The sequence below is a fragment of the Capra hircus genome, assembly GCF_001704415.2.
Source record: "Capra hircus breed San Clemente chromosome X unlocalized genomic scaffold, ASM170441v1, whole genome shotgun sequence".
Taxonomy (NCBI): domain Eukaryota; kingdom Metazoa; phylum Chordata; class Mammalia; order Artiodactyla; family Bovidae; genus Capra; species Capra hircus.
Genome location: NW_017189516.1, coordinates 20,065,248 through 20,082,516, shown reverse-complemented (window position 1 = coordinate 20,082,516; position 17,269 = coordinate 20,065,248). Strand labels below are relative to the sequence as shown.

Genomic DNA, 17,269 nt, shown 5'->3' with positions numbered 1-17,269 from the left:
GAAGTGAACAAAACAGACCCCAAAAAGACCAAAAAAAATCCTCTGCTCTCATGAAGCTTACATTCTACTGTGGGATACACATAATAAACAAAGAAGAAAATGTCAAAGTGCTAAAAAAAAATATATATATATGTGTGTCAGCAAAGGGCTGTAGTGATTGTTGGATGGTGAAGAGTCTGCAGTTTGGTTGGTGTAGACCAAAAGAGTGAGAGAGATTTGAGGAAAGACCTGAAGGAGGTAGAGGAGTGGTGCATGCAGAAATCTAGGGAGGCTACATTTCAGGCTGAGGGAATCGCCCATGTAGAGCCCTGAGGCTGCAATTTATTCTGGGCAGCATCCTTTGTGTACAGTGGTAGTCTGAGAGATTGTGATGGGGAAAGTGTGAGAGCTGAGTAGGCAAGCTGCAAGCTTATCTTGGTTAGGTAAAAGAGCAGGCAGGAAAGGCTTAAAAGGGGGTCACCAGATGAGGAGAGGTTAGGAAGGGTGCATGTGGTGGAGGGAATAGCTTGTATATATGGCTGAGGTAAGAAACTATGCCATTTCTAGGAGCCGTGGAGATTTCAAAACTTGGCCTTTATTCTAAAGGTGGTGGGGAGCTTCTGGGGGGACCCTCAACACTCTAACCCTTGCCACCCCAGGTCTCTGAAGCCAGACTTCGTGCTGATCCGCCAGCATGCCTTCAGCATGGCACGGAATGGAGACTACCGCAGTTTGGTTATTGGGCTGCAGTATGCTGGGATCCCCAGCATTAACTCTTTGCATTCTGTCTACAACTTCTGTGACAAACCCTGGGTGGTAAGTGACAGGAAGGGTGCTACTGGCAGAGGGAATAGCTCATACATGCACGTGGGAGCTTGAACCCACTGTGATTTCGGGGATCGGAGGAAGCTTGGAGCCTTGAAGTCCCCAGCTTACAGACTCCCTCCAGGTGAAGGGACTTGCTGACTCATCTCTCCTGGCTCTCATAGTTTGCCCAGATGGTTCGACTGCACAAGAAACTGGGAACAGAGGAATTCCCTCTAATCGATCAGACCTTCTACCCCAATCACAAAGAGATGGTGAGTCTAGGGGAAGGGAGTGGGCAGGAGGGAAAAGCGTCATGCCTATTGCAATAATATTGCCAATGGATGTGTTGCTGGTGGAATGCCATCAGAGAGTACAGCTGACACATGCACATGGAGGGCGATGTTGCTTTGTGATAGGGCTTATTAATACCATGCATTTATGTATGTAGTTACAAGTATGATTTAAATCATTGATCCTGCTATAGTGTCTATTCTCACCAGTATTAAGAAACTGATTTCCAATGTAAACAGAATTAATGTAATGATTCAGATTATGTTACATATACAAATCAAGGCATTGTTACTAACATTATCAAATATTCCTCCTGATAGGAATGTTAACAGTGTTTCAAATTAGGGTTGCCAATAAAGATTATCAGTAGCAATGTTATAAATTAAATTGTATTCAAATAGCAAATTTGACTGTTGCCTACTATTATCACAAATATAATCACTAACATCATAAATTATACCCATTATTTCAAACTATTCTTACTGATGTAAATTATGAGTACCAGTGTTATAAATTATAGTTCCAAATAGAAGTAAGTAATCATTTCTAGTATCACTGAAGATTATAACTATTATTTAAATTATTATCAATATATAAATTATGCTCTAATACAAATTATAAGTCCCTGTTTTGAATTATATCATACTTAATAATAAAAATTAAATTATCATTACTAATATCATCAAATATTATAACTAAGATTACAATATATTACCAGTATTATAAATGAAGGTTATCAATATGTGATTAGAACCTATTTTGTGAATTAAGGTATAATTCACTAAAAGAAATTAACCTATTAGTACAAACATTGTAACATACTGTTATAAATTATTGCCAATGTTATAAATTAATATTACTAATATAAATTATGAATATCACTATTAATGTGGTTAATAATCCTATTGATATCATAAATAGTTACTAATATTAAAGTTATGATTACTAATATGTTATGAGTATAGCAGTTATTAATCAAATTTTAGTTCCAAATAGAAATTGAGTCACTGTGCCCAGTGCCATCAAATTTTATAACTAATTTTACAAATTTTTTATGATTTTACAAGTTATGTTTATTTATATAAGTTATCATCACCAGTTTTATGAATTAAATTACAATTAAATATCAATATTGACCCAGCTTTATCAACTTGAATAAACGATTTAAGTAGTAAAAATTCTTACAAGTGTTACAAATCATGGTCACTGATACAAATCAGCAGTGTCATGAATTAAGCTTACTTGTAGATGAAAATCAAATCATTACTTTGAAACCGAATTTGTTCATCATTATTATTATCTTATATTCTTTGAGAAACTATGGTTAAGAACACAGACCCTGAAGTCAGAATTTCTGTGTTGTAATCCTAGCTCCACAACTTACTAACTTCTGAACATAAGAAACATTAGTTAAATGCTCTGCGCCTCAGTTTTCCCATCTGTAAAATGTGGGTAATAACAGTTCCTGCCTCATAGAGTTAATGTGAGAATTAAATTATTTAACAAACATAAAGTGGTTAGAACAGTGCATCTGGCATATATACTAACTGCTACCTAGTGTTGAGGAACATTTGTTTGTTGTCCCTTCTGAATTTGAAGTGTTTTTATCATGGAAGGATGTCAGACTCTGTCAAATGTTTTTTTCTGTGTTTATTAATATGATATGGCTCTTGGTCTTTATTCTATGAATATAGTGTATTACATTAATTGATTTTTATCTGAATTAAGCCACACTTGCATTCCTGGGTCAGATCCCACTTGATCCTTTTTATATGCTGTGGGATTCAGTTTGTTAGTATTTTGTTGAAAATTATGCTGTCAGTAATCATAAGGGACATTGATCTGTAGTTTTCTTATAATGTCTTTGTCTGGTTTTGGTATTGGGGTAATAGTAACCTCATACAATGAAATAGACAGTGTTCCCTCATCTTCTATTTTTAGGAAGAGTTAATGAAAGATTGGTGTTAATTTTATTTTAAATTTTTGGTATACTTTACCAGTGAAGAAGTTTTTTTTATTTACTGATTCAATCTCTTCATTTATTGTAGCCCTATTCAGATTTTTCATTTCCTCTTGAGTTAGTATCAGAAGTTTGTATCTTTCTAGGAATTTGTCTATTTCAGCTAGGTTTTCTAGTTTATTAGCATAGAATTGTTCATAGTACTCTCTTATAATCCTTTTTATTTCCATAAGGTTAGTAATTATGTCTCTTTCATTCCTAATTTTAGTAGCTAGTTTTCTCTTTTCTGAAATCTTAGTCTAAAAGTTTGTCTATTTTGTTGATCTTTTCAGAGAATCAATTTTGGTTTTACCAATTTTCTCTATTTTTTTTTCTATTTTCAACTTCATTTATTTCCACCCTAATCTTTATTTCTTCTTTTCTTCTGCTTGCTCTGGTGTTTGTTTTTGTTTTTGCTTTTTGCCTAATTTCTTCAGAAGATTATTGGCTATTAATTTGATATTTTTCTTTTTAAGAATAAAAGTTTACAACTATGAATTACCCTATAAGCAATTTTTGTATGTTGTCTTCATTTTCTTTTGTCTCAAAGTATCTTGTAACTTTCATGATGACTTCTTCCTTGACCCATTGTTTATTTATGAGTATGTTGTTTACTTTCCACATATTTATGAATTTCCCAAATTTATTTCTGTTATTTATTTCTAATTTCATTCAGTTGTAGTCAGAGAACATATTTTGTATGGTTCAGTCCTTTTACATTATTGAAATTTGTTTTGTGGCTTAACATATAGTTTGTCCTAGAGAATGTTCTATTTATACTTGAGAAGAATATTTATGCTGCTGTTGTAGGATGGAGTGTTCTATAGACGTCTGTTAAGTCTGGTTGGTTTATGGTGCTGTTCTGGTCTTCTCTTTCCTTGTTTATCCTCTGTCTAGTTGTTTTATGCATTATTTAATGTGAGGTATTAAAATCTCCAGCAATTATTGCTGAATTGTCCATATCTCCCTTTCAGTTATGCCTGTTTTTTTTTTGTTTCAATATGACTCTGTTGTTAGGTGCATTTATGTTTATAATTGTTAAATCTTCTTGATAGATTGACTCTTTTATCAATATAAAATGTCCTTTTATCTCTAGTAACAATTTTTGTTTTAAAGTCTATTTTATCTGATGTTAGTATAGCCATGCCAGTCCTCTTTTGGTTACTGTTTGCCTGGTAAATCTTTTTCCATTCATTTACTTTCAACTTATTTGAAAGTGTAGTTCAACTTGTTTCTAAAGTGTATCTCCTGCAGATAGCATATATTGGGTCATGTTTTTCATCTGTTTTGCCTATCTCTGCCCTTTAATTGGAGTGTTTAATTAATTTACATTTAATATAATTACTGATAAGGTAAAATTTATAATTTTGCTATTTGTTTTCTATATTTCTTGTGCCTTTTTTTGTTCCTGTATTTCTCTGTTAATGCATACCTTCATGTTAAATAGATATTTTCTAGTGTGCCATTATAATTCTCTTGATATTTCTTTTCCATATTTTTTAAAAAATATTTTCTTTGTAGTTTCCCTGGGGATTACAATTAACATTTTAATTTATACCACTCTCATTTTAATTAAAGCCAGTTTAATTTCAATAGTATTAAAAAAAGTTGCCTCTTTATAGCTTTATTCACTCACTCTGCCTTTGTGCTATTGTTGCCATACAAATTACATCTTTACACATCATATGCCCATGAATATAGACTTATGAATTATTGCTTGATGCAGTTGTGTTTTAAATCAGATAGGTGGGGGAAAGTGTCAGAAACAACAACAAAAAACCATAACGGTATGCATTCATACCGTTACAGGTGCTCATTTCTTCACGTTTTTACAACTTTGCTTAGCCTTCACTTCCTGCCTGTGCAGAGCCTTGGGGTCAGCCGGAGATCCTATTCAAGCACACAGCCTTAAGCATATTTATGTTTTTTTAGATTCCTAGGAATATGTCAGAACTTTTCAAAGACTCCTATGGATGTCTTAGTCCCCAAATTTTTCTGTTAAGTCTTTTGGTCACCTTGTTGTTTGTCTTAACTGTAATTGTTGCCTCAAGCAGCTGCTGTGTTAAATAATTGCTGCTGATTATTTTTGAAAAGCATCCCCACAAAAAACTCCTCACATCAGGTGAACTCTGAGTCAGGTCAAATAGACAAGTCCTGTGTGTGAAGTTTTCTAGGGAAGTCCAAGGTCAAACAAAATAGTTCTTTGGGAATGGGGCTTTGGAGGACTCCAACCCTGTTCTGCTTCTTCCATTGGCTGATAGCCTGCCGGTTTTCTTCAGCATTGCAAGACTGTTGATTTTCAAATCTGTTTGGGAGGTGGAAAGAAGAGAATAAGAACAGAAAAAGTTCAAATGTCACAAAACTTAACTGTTCTTAGTGAGATTCAGCCTTTTTCTTGAATAAATACTTCTTGAATTACTGTAAACCTATGCTCAATTTTCAGAGTTCTGACAAAGTTCATTGTGACCACTTTTGCCAGTATTCTCATTGCTTTTACAGAGGAGAGGACTGTTATAGGCACTTACTCTGGCATTTCTGCTGACTTCTCCTCCAGGTATATCTTGTTCTTTTGCTGCCCTAGGATAATGGTATTTCAAAGTCAGGATTTGGGAGCTAAGCTAGATCATTGCTACTGGAACGCCCTTGCTTCTAAATTGTCTCATTGTGCCGAGCTAGGAAATATATTTTTGTTGCTGTTCAGTTGCTCAATCATGTCCGACTCTTTGTGACTCCATGGTCCACCAGGTTCCTCTGTCCATGGGATTTTCCAGGCAAGATTATTGGAGTGGTTTATGACATATATACATATGAAATTTTATATATACACATATATGAAATTATATGCAGTGTGCTCATACTGATACTTTTATTTGCTGCCATGCCACGCAGCTTCTGGGATCTTAGTTCCCCAACCAGGGATCGAACACAGACCCCCAGCAGTGAAAGTGCCAAGTCCTAACCACTGGACCACCAGGGAATTCCATGGATACTTTCAATTCTAATCCAACACAATATAAGTTTCCTTCTAGCCTTTCCCCATTCCATATTTATATTTCTCTTCTCTAACATTGAGAGCCCTAGCTTCCAACATCATCAACATATTTACTCATTTGCTCAATCTTACAATACACAAAAAATATTTTTAGAATTTCAACACCCTAACCACTGTAAAAAAACAACCACAGTAAGGTATAACTTGAGATTTGCTTGCCCTTTTTATATCTTTAGATGAGAATATACAAAGTACTATATTCAAATGCTACATGGTTTAGTTCATTTTGTCATTCAAAACAATTGGGTTACCTATTTTATTTCAAATATAGTTTGTTTCCCTTTATATTAAATTTTAGGTTTTTTACTATCTATGCTGACTTAATTTTATGTATTTAAATGTAATATGTTAGCATGATTCCAAAAGTCAAAGTTTAAAAAGGCATTCCCAGATAAAATTTTAAGCCTACAGGAAATGGATAATTATCTAGGGGAACACAGTTTACCAAAATTTACCCCATTTGAGCTTACCACAACAATTTCCATAGAATTAATAGCAAGGAGAGATAAGACAGCCTTCCTCAGCGATCAATGCAAAGAAATAGAGGAAAACAACAGAATGGGAAAGACTAGAGATCTCTTCAAGAAAATTAGAGATACCAAGGGAACATTTCATGCAAAGATGGGCTCGATAAAGGACAGAAATGGTAGAGACCTAACAGAAGCAGAAAATATTAAGAAGAGGTGGCAAGAATACACAGAAGAACTGTACAAAAAAGATCTTCATGACCCAGATAATCACTATGGTGTGATCACTCATCTAGAGCCAGACATCCTGGAATGTGAAGTCAAGTGGGCCTTAGGAAGTTTCACTATGAACAAAACTAGTGGAGGTGATGGAATTCCAGTTGAGCTATTTCAAATCCTGAAAGACAATGCTGTGAAAGTGCTGCACTCGATATGCCAGCAAATATGGAAAACTCAGCAGTGGCCACAGGATTGGAAGAGGTCAGTTTTCATTCCAATCCCAAAGAAAGGCAATGCCAAAGAATGCTCAAACTACCGCACAATTGCACTCATCTCAGTTCAGTTCAGTTCAGTTCAGTCACTTAGTCATGTCCGACTCTGCGACCCCATTAATTGCAGCACGCCAGGCCTCCCTGTCCATCACCAATTCCCGGAGTTCACTCAGACTCACGTCCATCGAGTCAGTGATGCCATCCAGCCATGTCATCCTCTGTCGTCCCCTTCTCCTCCTGCCCCCAATCCCTCCCAGCATCAGAGTCTTTTCCAATGAGTCAACTCTTCGCATGAGGTGGCCAAAGTACTGGAGTTTCAGCTTTAGCATCATTCCTTCCAAAGAATACCCGGGACTGATCTCCTTCAGAATGGACGGGTTGAATCTCCTTGCAGTCCAAGGGACTCTCAAGAGTCTTCTCCAACACCACCGTTCTAAAGCATCAATTCTTGGGCACTCAGCTTTCTTCACAGTCCAACTCTCACATCCATACATGACCACAGGAAAAACCATAGCCTTGACTAGAGGGACCTTTGTTGGCAAAGTAATGTCTCTGCTTTTCAATATGCTATAGGCTAGTAAATTAATGCTCCAAATTCTCCAAGCCAGGCTTCAGCAATACATGAACCATGAACTTCCAGATGTTCAAGCTGGTTTTAAAAAAGGCAGAGGAACCAGAGATCAAATTGCCAACATCCACTGGATCATGGAAAAAGGAAGAGAGTTCCAGAAAAAACATCTATTTCTGCTTTATTGACTATGCCAAAGCCTTTGATTGTGTGGATCACAATAAATTGTGAAAAATTCTGAAAGAGATGGGAATACCAGACCACCTAACCTGCCTCTTATAGAAACCTATATGCAGGTCAGGAAGCAACAGTTAGAACTGGACATGGAACAACAGACTGGTTCCAAATAGGAAAAAGAGTACATCAAGGCTGTATATTGTCACCCTGCTTATTTAACTTCTATGCAGAGTACATCATGAGAAACGCTGGGCTGGAGGAAGCACAAGCTGGAATCAAGATTGCCGGGAGAAATGTCAATAACCTCAGATATGCAGATGACACCACCCTTATGGCAGAAAGTGAGGAAGAATTAAAGAGCCTCTTGATGAAAGTGGAAGAGGAGAGTGAAAAAGTTGGCTTAAAGCTCAACATTCAGAAAATGATGATCATGGCATCTGGTCCCATCACTTCATGGGAAATAGATGGGGAAACAGTGGAAACAGTGTCAGACTTTATTTTTGGGGGGCTCCAAAATCACTGCAGCTGGTGACTGCAGCCATGAAATTAAAAGATGCTTACTCCTTGGAGGGAAAGTTATGACCAACCTAGACAGCATATTAAAAAGCAGAGACGTTACTTTGCCAACAAAGGTCCGTCTAGTCAAGGCTATGGTTTTTCCAGTGGTCATGTGTGGATGTGAGAGTTGGACTGTGAAGAAAGCTGACTGCCGAAGAATTGATGCTTTTGAACTGTGGTGTTGGAGAAGACTCTTGAGAGTCCCTTGGCCTGCAAGGAGATCCAACCAGTCCATCCTAAAGGAGATCAGTCCTGGGTGTTCATTGGAAGGACTCATATGGAAGCTGAAACTCCAGTTTTTGGCCACCTGATGCTAAGAGCTGACTCATTGGATAAGACCCTGATGCTGGGAAAGATTGAAGGCAGGAGGAGAACGGGACAACAGAGAATGAGATGGTTGGATGGCATCACCGACTCGATGGACATGGATTTGGGTGGACTCTGGGAGTTGGTGATGGGCAGGGAGGCCTGGTGTGCTGCGGTTCATGGGGTTGCAAAGAGTCGGACACAACTGAGCAACTGAACTGAATGAAGAAAGTTATTAAGAAACTACCTCCTTAAAAAAGCATCAGGCCCAAATGATTTCAAAGGGGAATTCTACCAAACTGTTAGAGATCAGTTAATCCCAATGGCACATAAATTATTCCAAAGAACATAAAATGAAGAGAAACTTCCACATTACTTTTCTAAAGCAGTTATAACTTTGACAACAGAAAAAAGAAATCATAAGCAATTTTCAGTCATGAATATCAATGCAAAATCCTAAAGAAAATGTTAGCAAACAAATCCAAAACTATATTAAGAAAATAATATAACTGTGTAGTAAGTTTCCCCCTTGGAATGCAAGAATGATTTGTTATAGATAATACACTGGGTTGGCCAAAATGATCATTTGGGTTTTTCTGTACCATCTTATGGCAAGCCCAGAATGAACTTTTTGGCCAACCCAATATAATGCAACATATTAACTGATCTGAGGAGAAAGTCATATGATCATTTCCATAGATATTTTTGAAGCCTTTAACAGAGTTTAGCACCCATTCTAATAAAATCATTCAAAAATAGAAATCAACTCATGCCTTCTTAACATGATCAAATTTGTATACCTCAATCTAAAAGTTACTGTCAACTTAATAGGACAACATTGAAAGCGTTTCCATTAAGGTGAGGAGCAAAGCAAGGTGCCCACTCTTTCTACTCCTTTTCAGTACTGTATTTAGAGGTATTGTTGTTGTTGTTCAGTCGCTTAGTCTTCTCCAACTCTTTGTGACCTCATGGACTGGACTCCAGAAAGCCAGGCTTCCCTGTCCTTCACCATCTCCTGGAACTTGCTGAAACTCATATCCATTGAGTCAGTGATGCCATCCAACCATCTCATCCTCTGTCATCCCCATCTCCTCCTGCCTTCAGTCTTTCCCAGCATAGTGTCTTTTCTAATGAGTGGGCTCTTTGCATCAAGTGGCCAAAGTATTGGAGCTCCAGTTTCAGCATCAGTCCTTCCAATGAATATTCAGGATGGATTTCCTTTAGAATTGACTGGTTTGTTCTCTTTGTAGTCCAAGGGACTCTTAAGAGTCTTCTCCAACACCACAGTTCAAAAGCATCAATTCTTTGGCACTCAGCCTTCTTTATGGTCCAACTCTCACATCCATACATGACTACTGAAAAAACCATAGCTTTGACTATATGGACCTTTGTCAGTAAACTAATGGCTCTGCTTCTTAATATGCTGTCTAAGTTGGTCATAGCTTTTCTTCCAAGGAGCAAGCATCTTCTGTTTTCATGGCTACAGTCACCATCTGCAATGATTTTGGACTGCAAGAAAGTAAAGTCTGTCACTGTTTCCATTGTTTCCCCATCTATTTGCCATGAAGTGATGGGACCAGATGCCATGATCTTTGTTTTTTGAATACTGAGTTTTAAGCCAACTTTTTCACTCTCCTCTTTCACCTTCATCAAGAAGCTCTTTAGTTCCTCTTCGCTTTCTGACATAAAGGTGGTGTCATCTGCATATCTATGATTATTGATATTTCCCCCGGCAATCTTGATTCCAGCTTGTGCTGCATCCAGCCTGGCATTTTGCATGATGTACTCTGCATATGAGTTAAATAAGCAGGGTGACAATATACAGCCTTGACATACTCTTTTCCCAATTTGGAACCAGTCCATTGGTCCATGTCTGGTTCTAACTGTTGCTTCTTGACTTGCATAAAGGTTTCTCAGGAGGCAGGTAAGGTGATCTGATATCCCCATCTCTTTCAGAATTTTCCACAGTTTGTTGTGATCCACACAGTCAAAGGCCTTAGTGTAGTCAATGAAGCAGAAGTAGATGTTTCTCTGGAACTCTTTTGCCTTTTTTATGATCCAACAGATGTTGACAATTTGATCTCTGGTTCTTCTGCCTTTTCTAAATCCAGCTTGAACATATGGAATTTCTTGGCTTACGTACTGTTGAAGCCTAGCTTGGAGAATTTTGAGCATTACTTTGCTAGCATGTGAAATGAGCCATTGTGCAGTAGTTTGAACATTCTTTGGCATTGCCTTTCTTTGGGATTGGAATGAAAACTGGCCTTTTCCAGTCCTGTGGCCACTGCTGAGTTTTCCAAATTTTCTGGCATATAGAGTGCAGCACTTTAACAGCATCATCTTTAAGGATTTGAAATAGCTCAGCTGGAATCCCATCACCTCCCCTCGCTTTGTTTGTAGTAATGCTTTCTACGGCCCACTTGATTTCACATTCCAGGATATCTGGCTCTAAGTGAGTGATCACACCATCATGGTTATCTGGGTCATGAAGATCTTTTTGTATAGTTCTTCTGTGTATTCTTGTCACCTCTTCTTAATACCTTCTGCTTCAGTTAAGTCCATACCATTTCTATCCTTTATTGTACCCATCTTGCCAGGAAATGTTCTCTTGGTATCTCTAATTTTCTTGAAAAGATCTCTTGTCTTTCCCATTTTATTGTTTTCCTCTATTTCTTTGCATTGATCACTTAGGAAGGCTTTCTTATCTCTCCTTCCTGTTCTTTGGAACTATACATTCAGATGCTTGTATCTTTCCTTTTCTCCTTTGCCTTTAGCTTCTCTTCTTTTCTCAGCTCTTTGTAAGGCCTCCTCAGACAACCATTTTGCCTTTTCGCGTTTAGAGGTATTAGACCAATGCAATTAGACTAGGCCAAACAATTATAGATGTAAAAATGGGTAAAGGAGATGTGAAAATATCTCTATTTATAGATTACATGATAGTATACCTAGAAATTCCCTGGAGATTCAATAACAAATTCAAACAATAATAGTAACAGCAGAATATAAAATCAACATACAGAAATCAGTAGTTTCCATATATACAACTAACCAGACAGAAGAGAAAACCCCATTTAAGGTAACAACAAAAAAGATAAAATGCTTCAGAATAAGTTTAACAGATATGTGCAAACTTATACGTAGAAAAATTTAAAACACTCCTGAAAGACTCAAAGGCAGATTTACACAAATAGGAAGGCATTCCTTATTTGTGGATAGGATAAATTAAGATCATAAAGATATCAGTTTCCCTTCTTAGGTCTCTATTTTTAAATTATAAATGTAATATGATCTCCCCAAATATACCTAATAAGCTGTTATCTGGAGCTGGATAAGTTGATTGTAAAGTTCATATGAAAAAGCAAACATGCAAGAATAGCCAGGAAAATTCTAAAAAAGAAGAGCTTTGAGGGGGGACTAGCCTTTCCAGTCAACAAGGAGTTTAATGCTTTGGCAAGCAAACATTTTATGAAGCTTTTCTAATTCAAACGATATGACACACATGGATAGACAAACTAACAGACTAAAGGAAGAAAAATTCAAAGTCCAGATTTAGATCCATGTACAATGGAAATTTAGTAGATGATACAAGGAAAAAGCTTTGTTTTTGACATTTAAATTCTTCATCCATCTGAAATTGGTTTCCTTTCTCTTTTTAGCATTCTTACAAACATCTTTATTACATTTCTTTAACACTTCTCTACATGCATTACGGAATGGCTGTTGCATCCATTCACTTACATAATGCTGTTCTCAATATAGCAATCCTAGCAGTCTTCCAAACATCTTTATTACATATGTTCTTTAAAATTGATTTTTGTATACAGTATGAGATAGGTAGGGATCCAGTTTCATCTTTTCCTTTATAGATAACCCTTTTTCCCCACTGATCTGGTATGCCACCTCCATCATATCCTAAATGCCTATGTATGTGTGGGCAAGTTCAGGAGTCTGTTCTAGTCCACTGGTCACTTTCTTTATACCTGTTCCAATTCAGTGCTATCTTAATAGCTATATTTTCTCATTAATTCCTGATAGTACCTCCTGGCTGTTTTGTAGCTATACAAAGGCTATTTTTGTCAGGGACAGAAAGAACGGGCCTTCAGAGGAAGACAATTAATGGTGGGTAATGGTGGCAGGTGATGGCAGAAGCATTAGACATTTTGTCAGCCAGCTTGCCTCCCCTATTTCCTCTTTTCTCAACAACACTGCACAACATGGAGGGGTAAAAGGTGGCCCTGGATTTGTGGGAACAGGCTTGCCAAACCCCACACTTGGAAGCTGAGATGGCAGACACATCAGAACTCTGGCCCCGCTACCTTATCTACTCCCATCCAGTTTGCAGACCACCAGGAATCCTCTAGGATGCTCAGCTCAGTGTGTCTAAATATTTACCAGTCAAGTGTGGGGTACAGTTTGACTTCTCTTCACCCAAACTTCCCTAGCCTGGTGATCTACTTACATCAGCTTGGTTATGCAGACCTAGAGGGTGGGTTGCTATGGGAATAGGGACTTCTCTTTCCTTGCTACCTGCACTCCAGGTGATTTATGGCTCAGCAAATGTTTGTAGAGGGTTCATGATGTGACAGGCAGAGTCTGAACCCAAGGCCTCTCTGGATCCAGTCCCTTCTCTGGGCCCAGGATTCATGGTCCCTGTGATATAAGGAAAGAGAGGGTGCTTCACGGTCAGAATCAACAGGGTAAGTGACTTTGGGATTGTGTGAAAGAGAGAGTGCAGGAGTGAGGGAGCAATTGAAGGAAAAAGCAAGGGAGATATGTTAAGAGGGTGGGGGACTTCATTTATTCCCTTTCTTTTTTAACTTATTTTTTAATTGAAGTATAAGTTATTTACAGTATTATATTAGTTTTAGGTGTACAACATAGTGATTCACAATTTTTCTTGATTATATTCCATTTATAGTAATAATAAAATATGGCTATATTCTCTGTGCTGCACAGTATATTTTTGTAGTTTTCAGGGTTTTCTTTTGAGGGGCCAATTTCATTGAAGTGTAACAAGTTCAGAAAAGGGAACATATCATAAGTATATAGCTCACTGAATTTTCACACAGTGAACATAGTCCTCTCTTCTGCATCCAGATCAAGAAACAGAACATGAACCAGATAGAGCCCCAGCACAGTTAGGAGCTGGGAGTCTTTCGGAGGCTTGAGGAGGTGGTGATTGGAGGTTGAAGGGCTTAGACTGGTTTATGATGTTGAAGAAGGTGAAGCATCCCCAGCCCACTGTGGCTGAGTAGAAGTCTGGGTCCAAGGCCAGAGGCTATTGTACATGAAGATTCAATAGCAGATATCAGGTCACCAAGGAAGACAGCAAAGGTTATGCCTTCATATCATTGCACTCAGGGTCCCTCCACAGGGATTGTGCAAAGTTGATACTCAGGTATGTGACTTTGCAGGGGTGGCAGGGAGGCAACTGGGGGTGACTGGGCAGAACACTGCTCCATGTGCTTCTCTACATAGCTTCTGCTTTTGGAAGAGAAGGGCCGCAAGGATGAAGGATAGGCCCAGACACCAGGGACCTGTGAAAGGAAATAGCAAACAGCAGTGAAACAAGGAAGAGTGTGAATCAGGAAAGAAGGAAGAGCGTGAGGAGAAGGTGCAGGAGTGAAGAAAAGGATAGAACGTGGAGAAGGAGCAGGAGCAGGGGACCAGGAGAGGAAGAAGGGACCAGCAAACAAGAGCAAGGAACAGAAAGAACAGGGAAGAGCTGGATCTGTGTCTGCAGGCATTTTGTTGCTCAGTCGCCAAGTCGTGTCTGACTCTTCGTGACCCCATGGACTGCAGCACACCAGGCTTCCCTGTCCCTCACCATTTCCCAGAGTTTGCCCAAGTTCATGTCCATTTAGTTGGTGATGCCATCCAACCATCTCATCCTCTATCACCCTCTTCTCCTGCCTTCAATCTTCCCCAGCATCAGAGTCTTTTCCAGTGAGTCAGCTCTTCCCATCAGGTGGCCAAAGTATTGGAGCTTCAGCTTCAGTATCAGTCCTTCCAGTGAATATTCAGGGTTGATTTCCTTTAAGATTGACTGGTTTGATGTCCTCGTTGTCCCAGGGACTCTCAAGAGTCTTCTCCAGCACTACCGTTCAAAAATATCAATTCTTTGGTGCTCTGCCTTCTTTATGTACAGTACTCTCACATCTGGAAAAACCATAACCTAGACTATACAGACCTTTGTCGGCAAAGTAATGTCTTTGCTTTTTAACATATTGTCTAAATTTGTCATAACTTTCCTGCCAAGAAGCAATCTTCTTCTAATTTCGTGACTGCAGTCACCATCCACAGTGATTTTAGAGCCCAAGAAGAGGAAATCTGTCACTGCTTCCACCTTTTCCCCTTCCATTTGCCATGAAGTGATGGGACCAAATGTCATGATCTTAGTTTTTTAATATTGAGTTTTAAGCTGGCTTTTTCACTCTCCTACTTCACCTTTGTCAAGAGGTTCTTTAGTCCCTCTTCACTTTCTGCCATTAGAGTGGTATCATCTGCATATCTGAGGTTGTTGGTATTTGTCCCAGAATGTTGATTCCAGCTTGTAACTCATCCAGCCCAACATTTCTCATGATGTACTCTGCATATAAGTTAAATAAACAGGGTGACAATAAACAGTCTTGTTGTACTCCTTTCCCAATCCTACACCAATCAGTTATTCCATACAAGGTTCTAACTGTTGCTTCTTGACCTGCATACAGGTTTCTCAGAAGACAGGTAAGATGGTCCTGTATTCTCATCTCTTTAAGAGTTTTCCACAGATTGTTATGATCCACACAGCCAAAGGCTTTAGTGTAGTCAATGAAACAGGTAGATGTTTTTCTGGAATCCCCTTTCTTTCTCTGTGCTCCACCAAATGTTGGCAATTTGATCTCTGGTTCCTCTGCCTTTCCTAAATGCAGCTTGAACATCTGGAAGTTAGTTCTCAGTTCATATAATGCTGAAGCCTAGCTTGAAGGATTTTGAGCATAACCTTACTAGCATGGGAGATGAGTACAGTTGTCTGGTGTTTTAAACATTCTTTAGTACTGCCCTTCTTGGGAATTGTGATGAGTATTGACATTTTCCAGTCCTGTGGCCACTGCTGGGTTTTCCAAATTTGCTGACATATTGAGTGCAGCACTTTAATAGCATCACCTTTTAGGATTTTAAATAGCTCTGCTGGAATTCCTGCAGGCATATCTGTAGATGATCAGGACCCCTCCCTGATATACTCCTCCCTGAGCCCCTTCCAAGACTACACAACTCAGTGCACTTTCTCATCCCTCAGAGAGCCTAAATGGGGTGAATGCCATTCCCTGATGGTCAGTAAAGTATGACCAGATGTCCCTTGGCTGGGACAGATTGTGATCCCCAAGTGCTCAGTCCCAAAGATCCAGGGCACCATGGGTTGGGGACAGAATTTTCTGTGGATGGCCGAAATCAGGAGCACAGCATGCTGGGATTAGGAGTACTTGGTGGAAAATGCTCCAGGGAGGGGACACTTTGTTCTAGGGCTGGGACAGAGAGAGGCCTGAAGATGAGGTATCCATGCAGGGTAGGGACATGCAGGCTAGCCTGAGATAAGGAATTCCTAGAAGAAAACTTCTCCCCAGGGATGTTACCACTGCTGTGGTGTGTAGATAGATAGATATAACCATATTGCTCTTTATATTTGAGTACTTTCATGACCCAGAAACGTTGATTCTGGGTTTTTTAGAACATTGATTGTCTGTGAGGGGGGTAAAGGGAGAGGGACCCTGGGACTGAAGAATACTTAATGGATGAGGGGTTGGGTCTTAGTATCACGTCCCTAGTTTTGGGGCCTCAAAGACCCACCCTATTCCCTCAGCCAGAACAAGGTCAGGGGCCTGTATTTTGGTGAGGAGACGGATATGGGGAAGGAGGTGAGCAGGGTGCCTTGATGTTTTGAACTCATAATGCTTCATGTTCTCAGTAAGAAGACCCAGGAATTAAGCCACAGGGATAAACGGTGGGAGAAATGTGTCAGGGGATCCCTTGAGTTTTAAACATTCAAGATTTTCCCTGTCCCAAGACTTGGGGAAAAAAAAGTTTGCGGAACAACTGTTGTTTAGGTTCAACCACCTCACAGGGCTTTATCTACTCTTCTGGAACCTCACTGTGAGTCCCTGCATTAGAGGCCTTCCTGAGGTCTGCCCAGACTTACCCACATCTGAGTTACAATAAATAGTGTGGGGGTGTGGTTGGTAGCACCTGAGGGCCAGCCTGAGTCAGGGACAGAGCCAGGAACAAAGCAGGGACCAGCAGGAAGTTGGGACTCATGGCAGGGACCTGGAGACACAGTGAGGGTGAGTGGAGTTGAAGCATGAGCTTTTCCTGGCCCAGCTCACCCTCAATCAGGAGAGGATTCAAGGAACATTTAATTAATACTACTGCTTTCCAGGGCCCTGGAGTCAGAGGAGGCCCTCATGATGTGATGGGGGGAAAGGACACTGAGACTTGCCTTCTGGTACCAGTGACCCCACCTCCACCCATCAGAGCTGTAACTCTTCACAAAGATTCAGCAGGAGGCCCAGGCTCAGTGGTGGATAAATAGTTAACAAC

General features: G+C 39.2%; 1 protein-coding gene across 2 annotated transcripts in view; it reads left to right on the top strand.

The window, feature by feature from the left end:
* Window positions 1–17,269, top strand: part of SYN1 (synapsin I) — a 53,922-nt gene that overhangs the window by 17,868 nt on the left and 18,785 nt on the right. For both annotated transcript variants that reach the window (XM_018043747.1, XM_018043746.1), the window contains exons 4-5: window positions 639–795; window positions 969–1,058. In XM_018043747.1, the coding sequence (XP_017899236.1) occupies window positions 639–795; window positions 969–1,058 (247 nt within the window). The remainder of the gene's footprint in view (window positions 1–638; window positions 796–968; window positions 1,059–17,269) is intronic.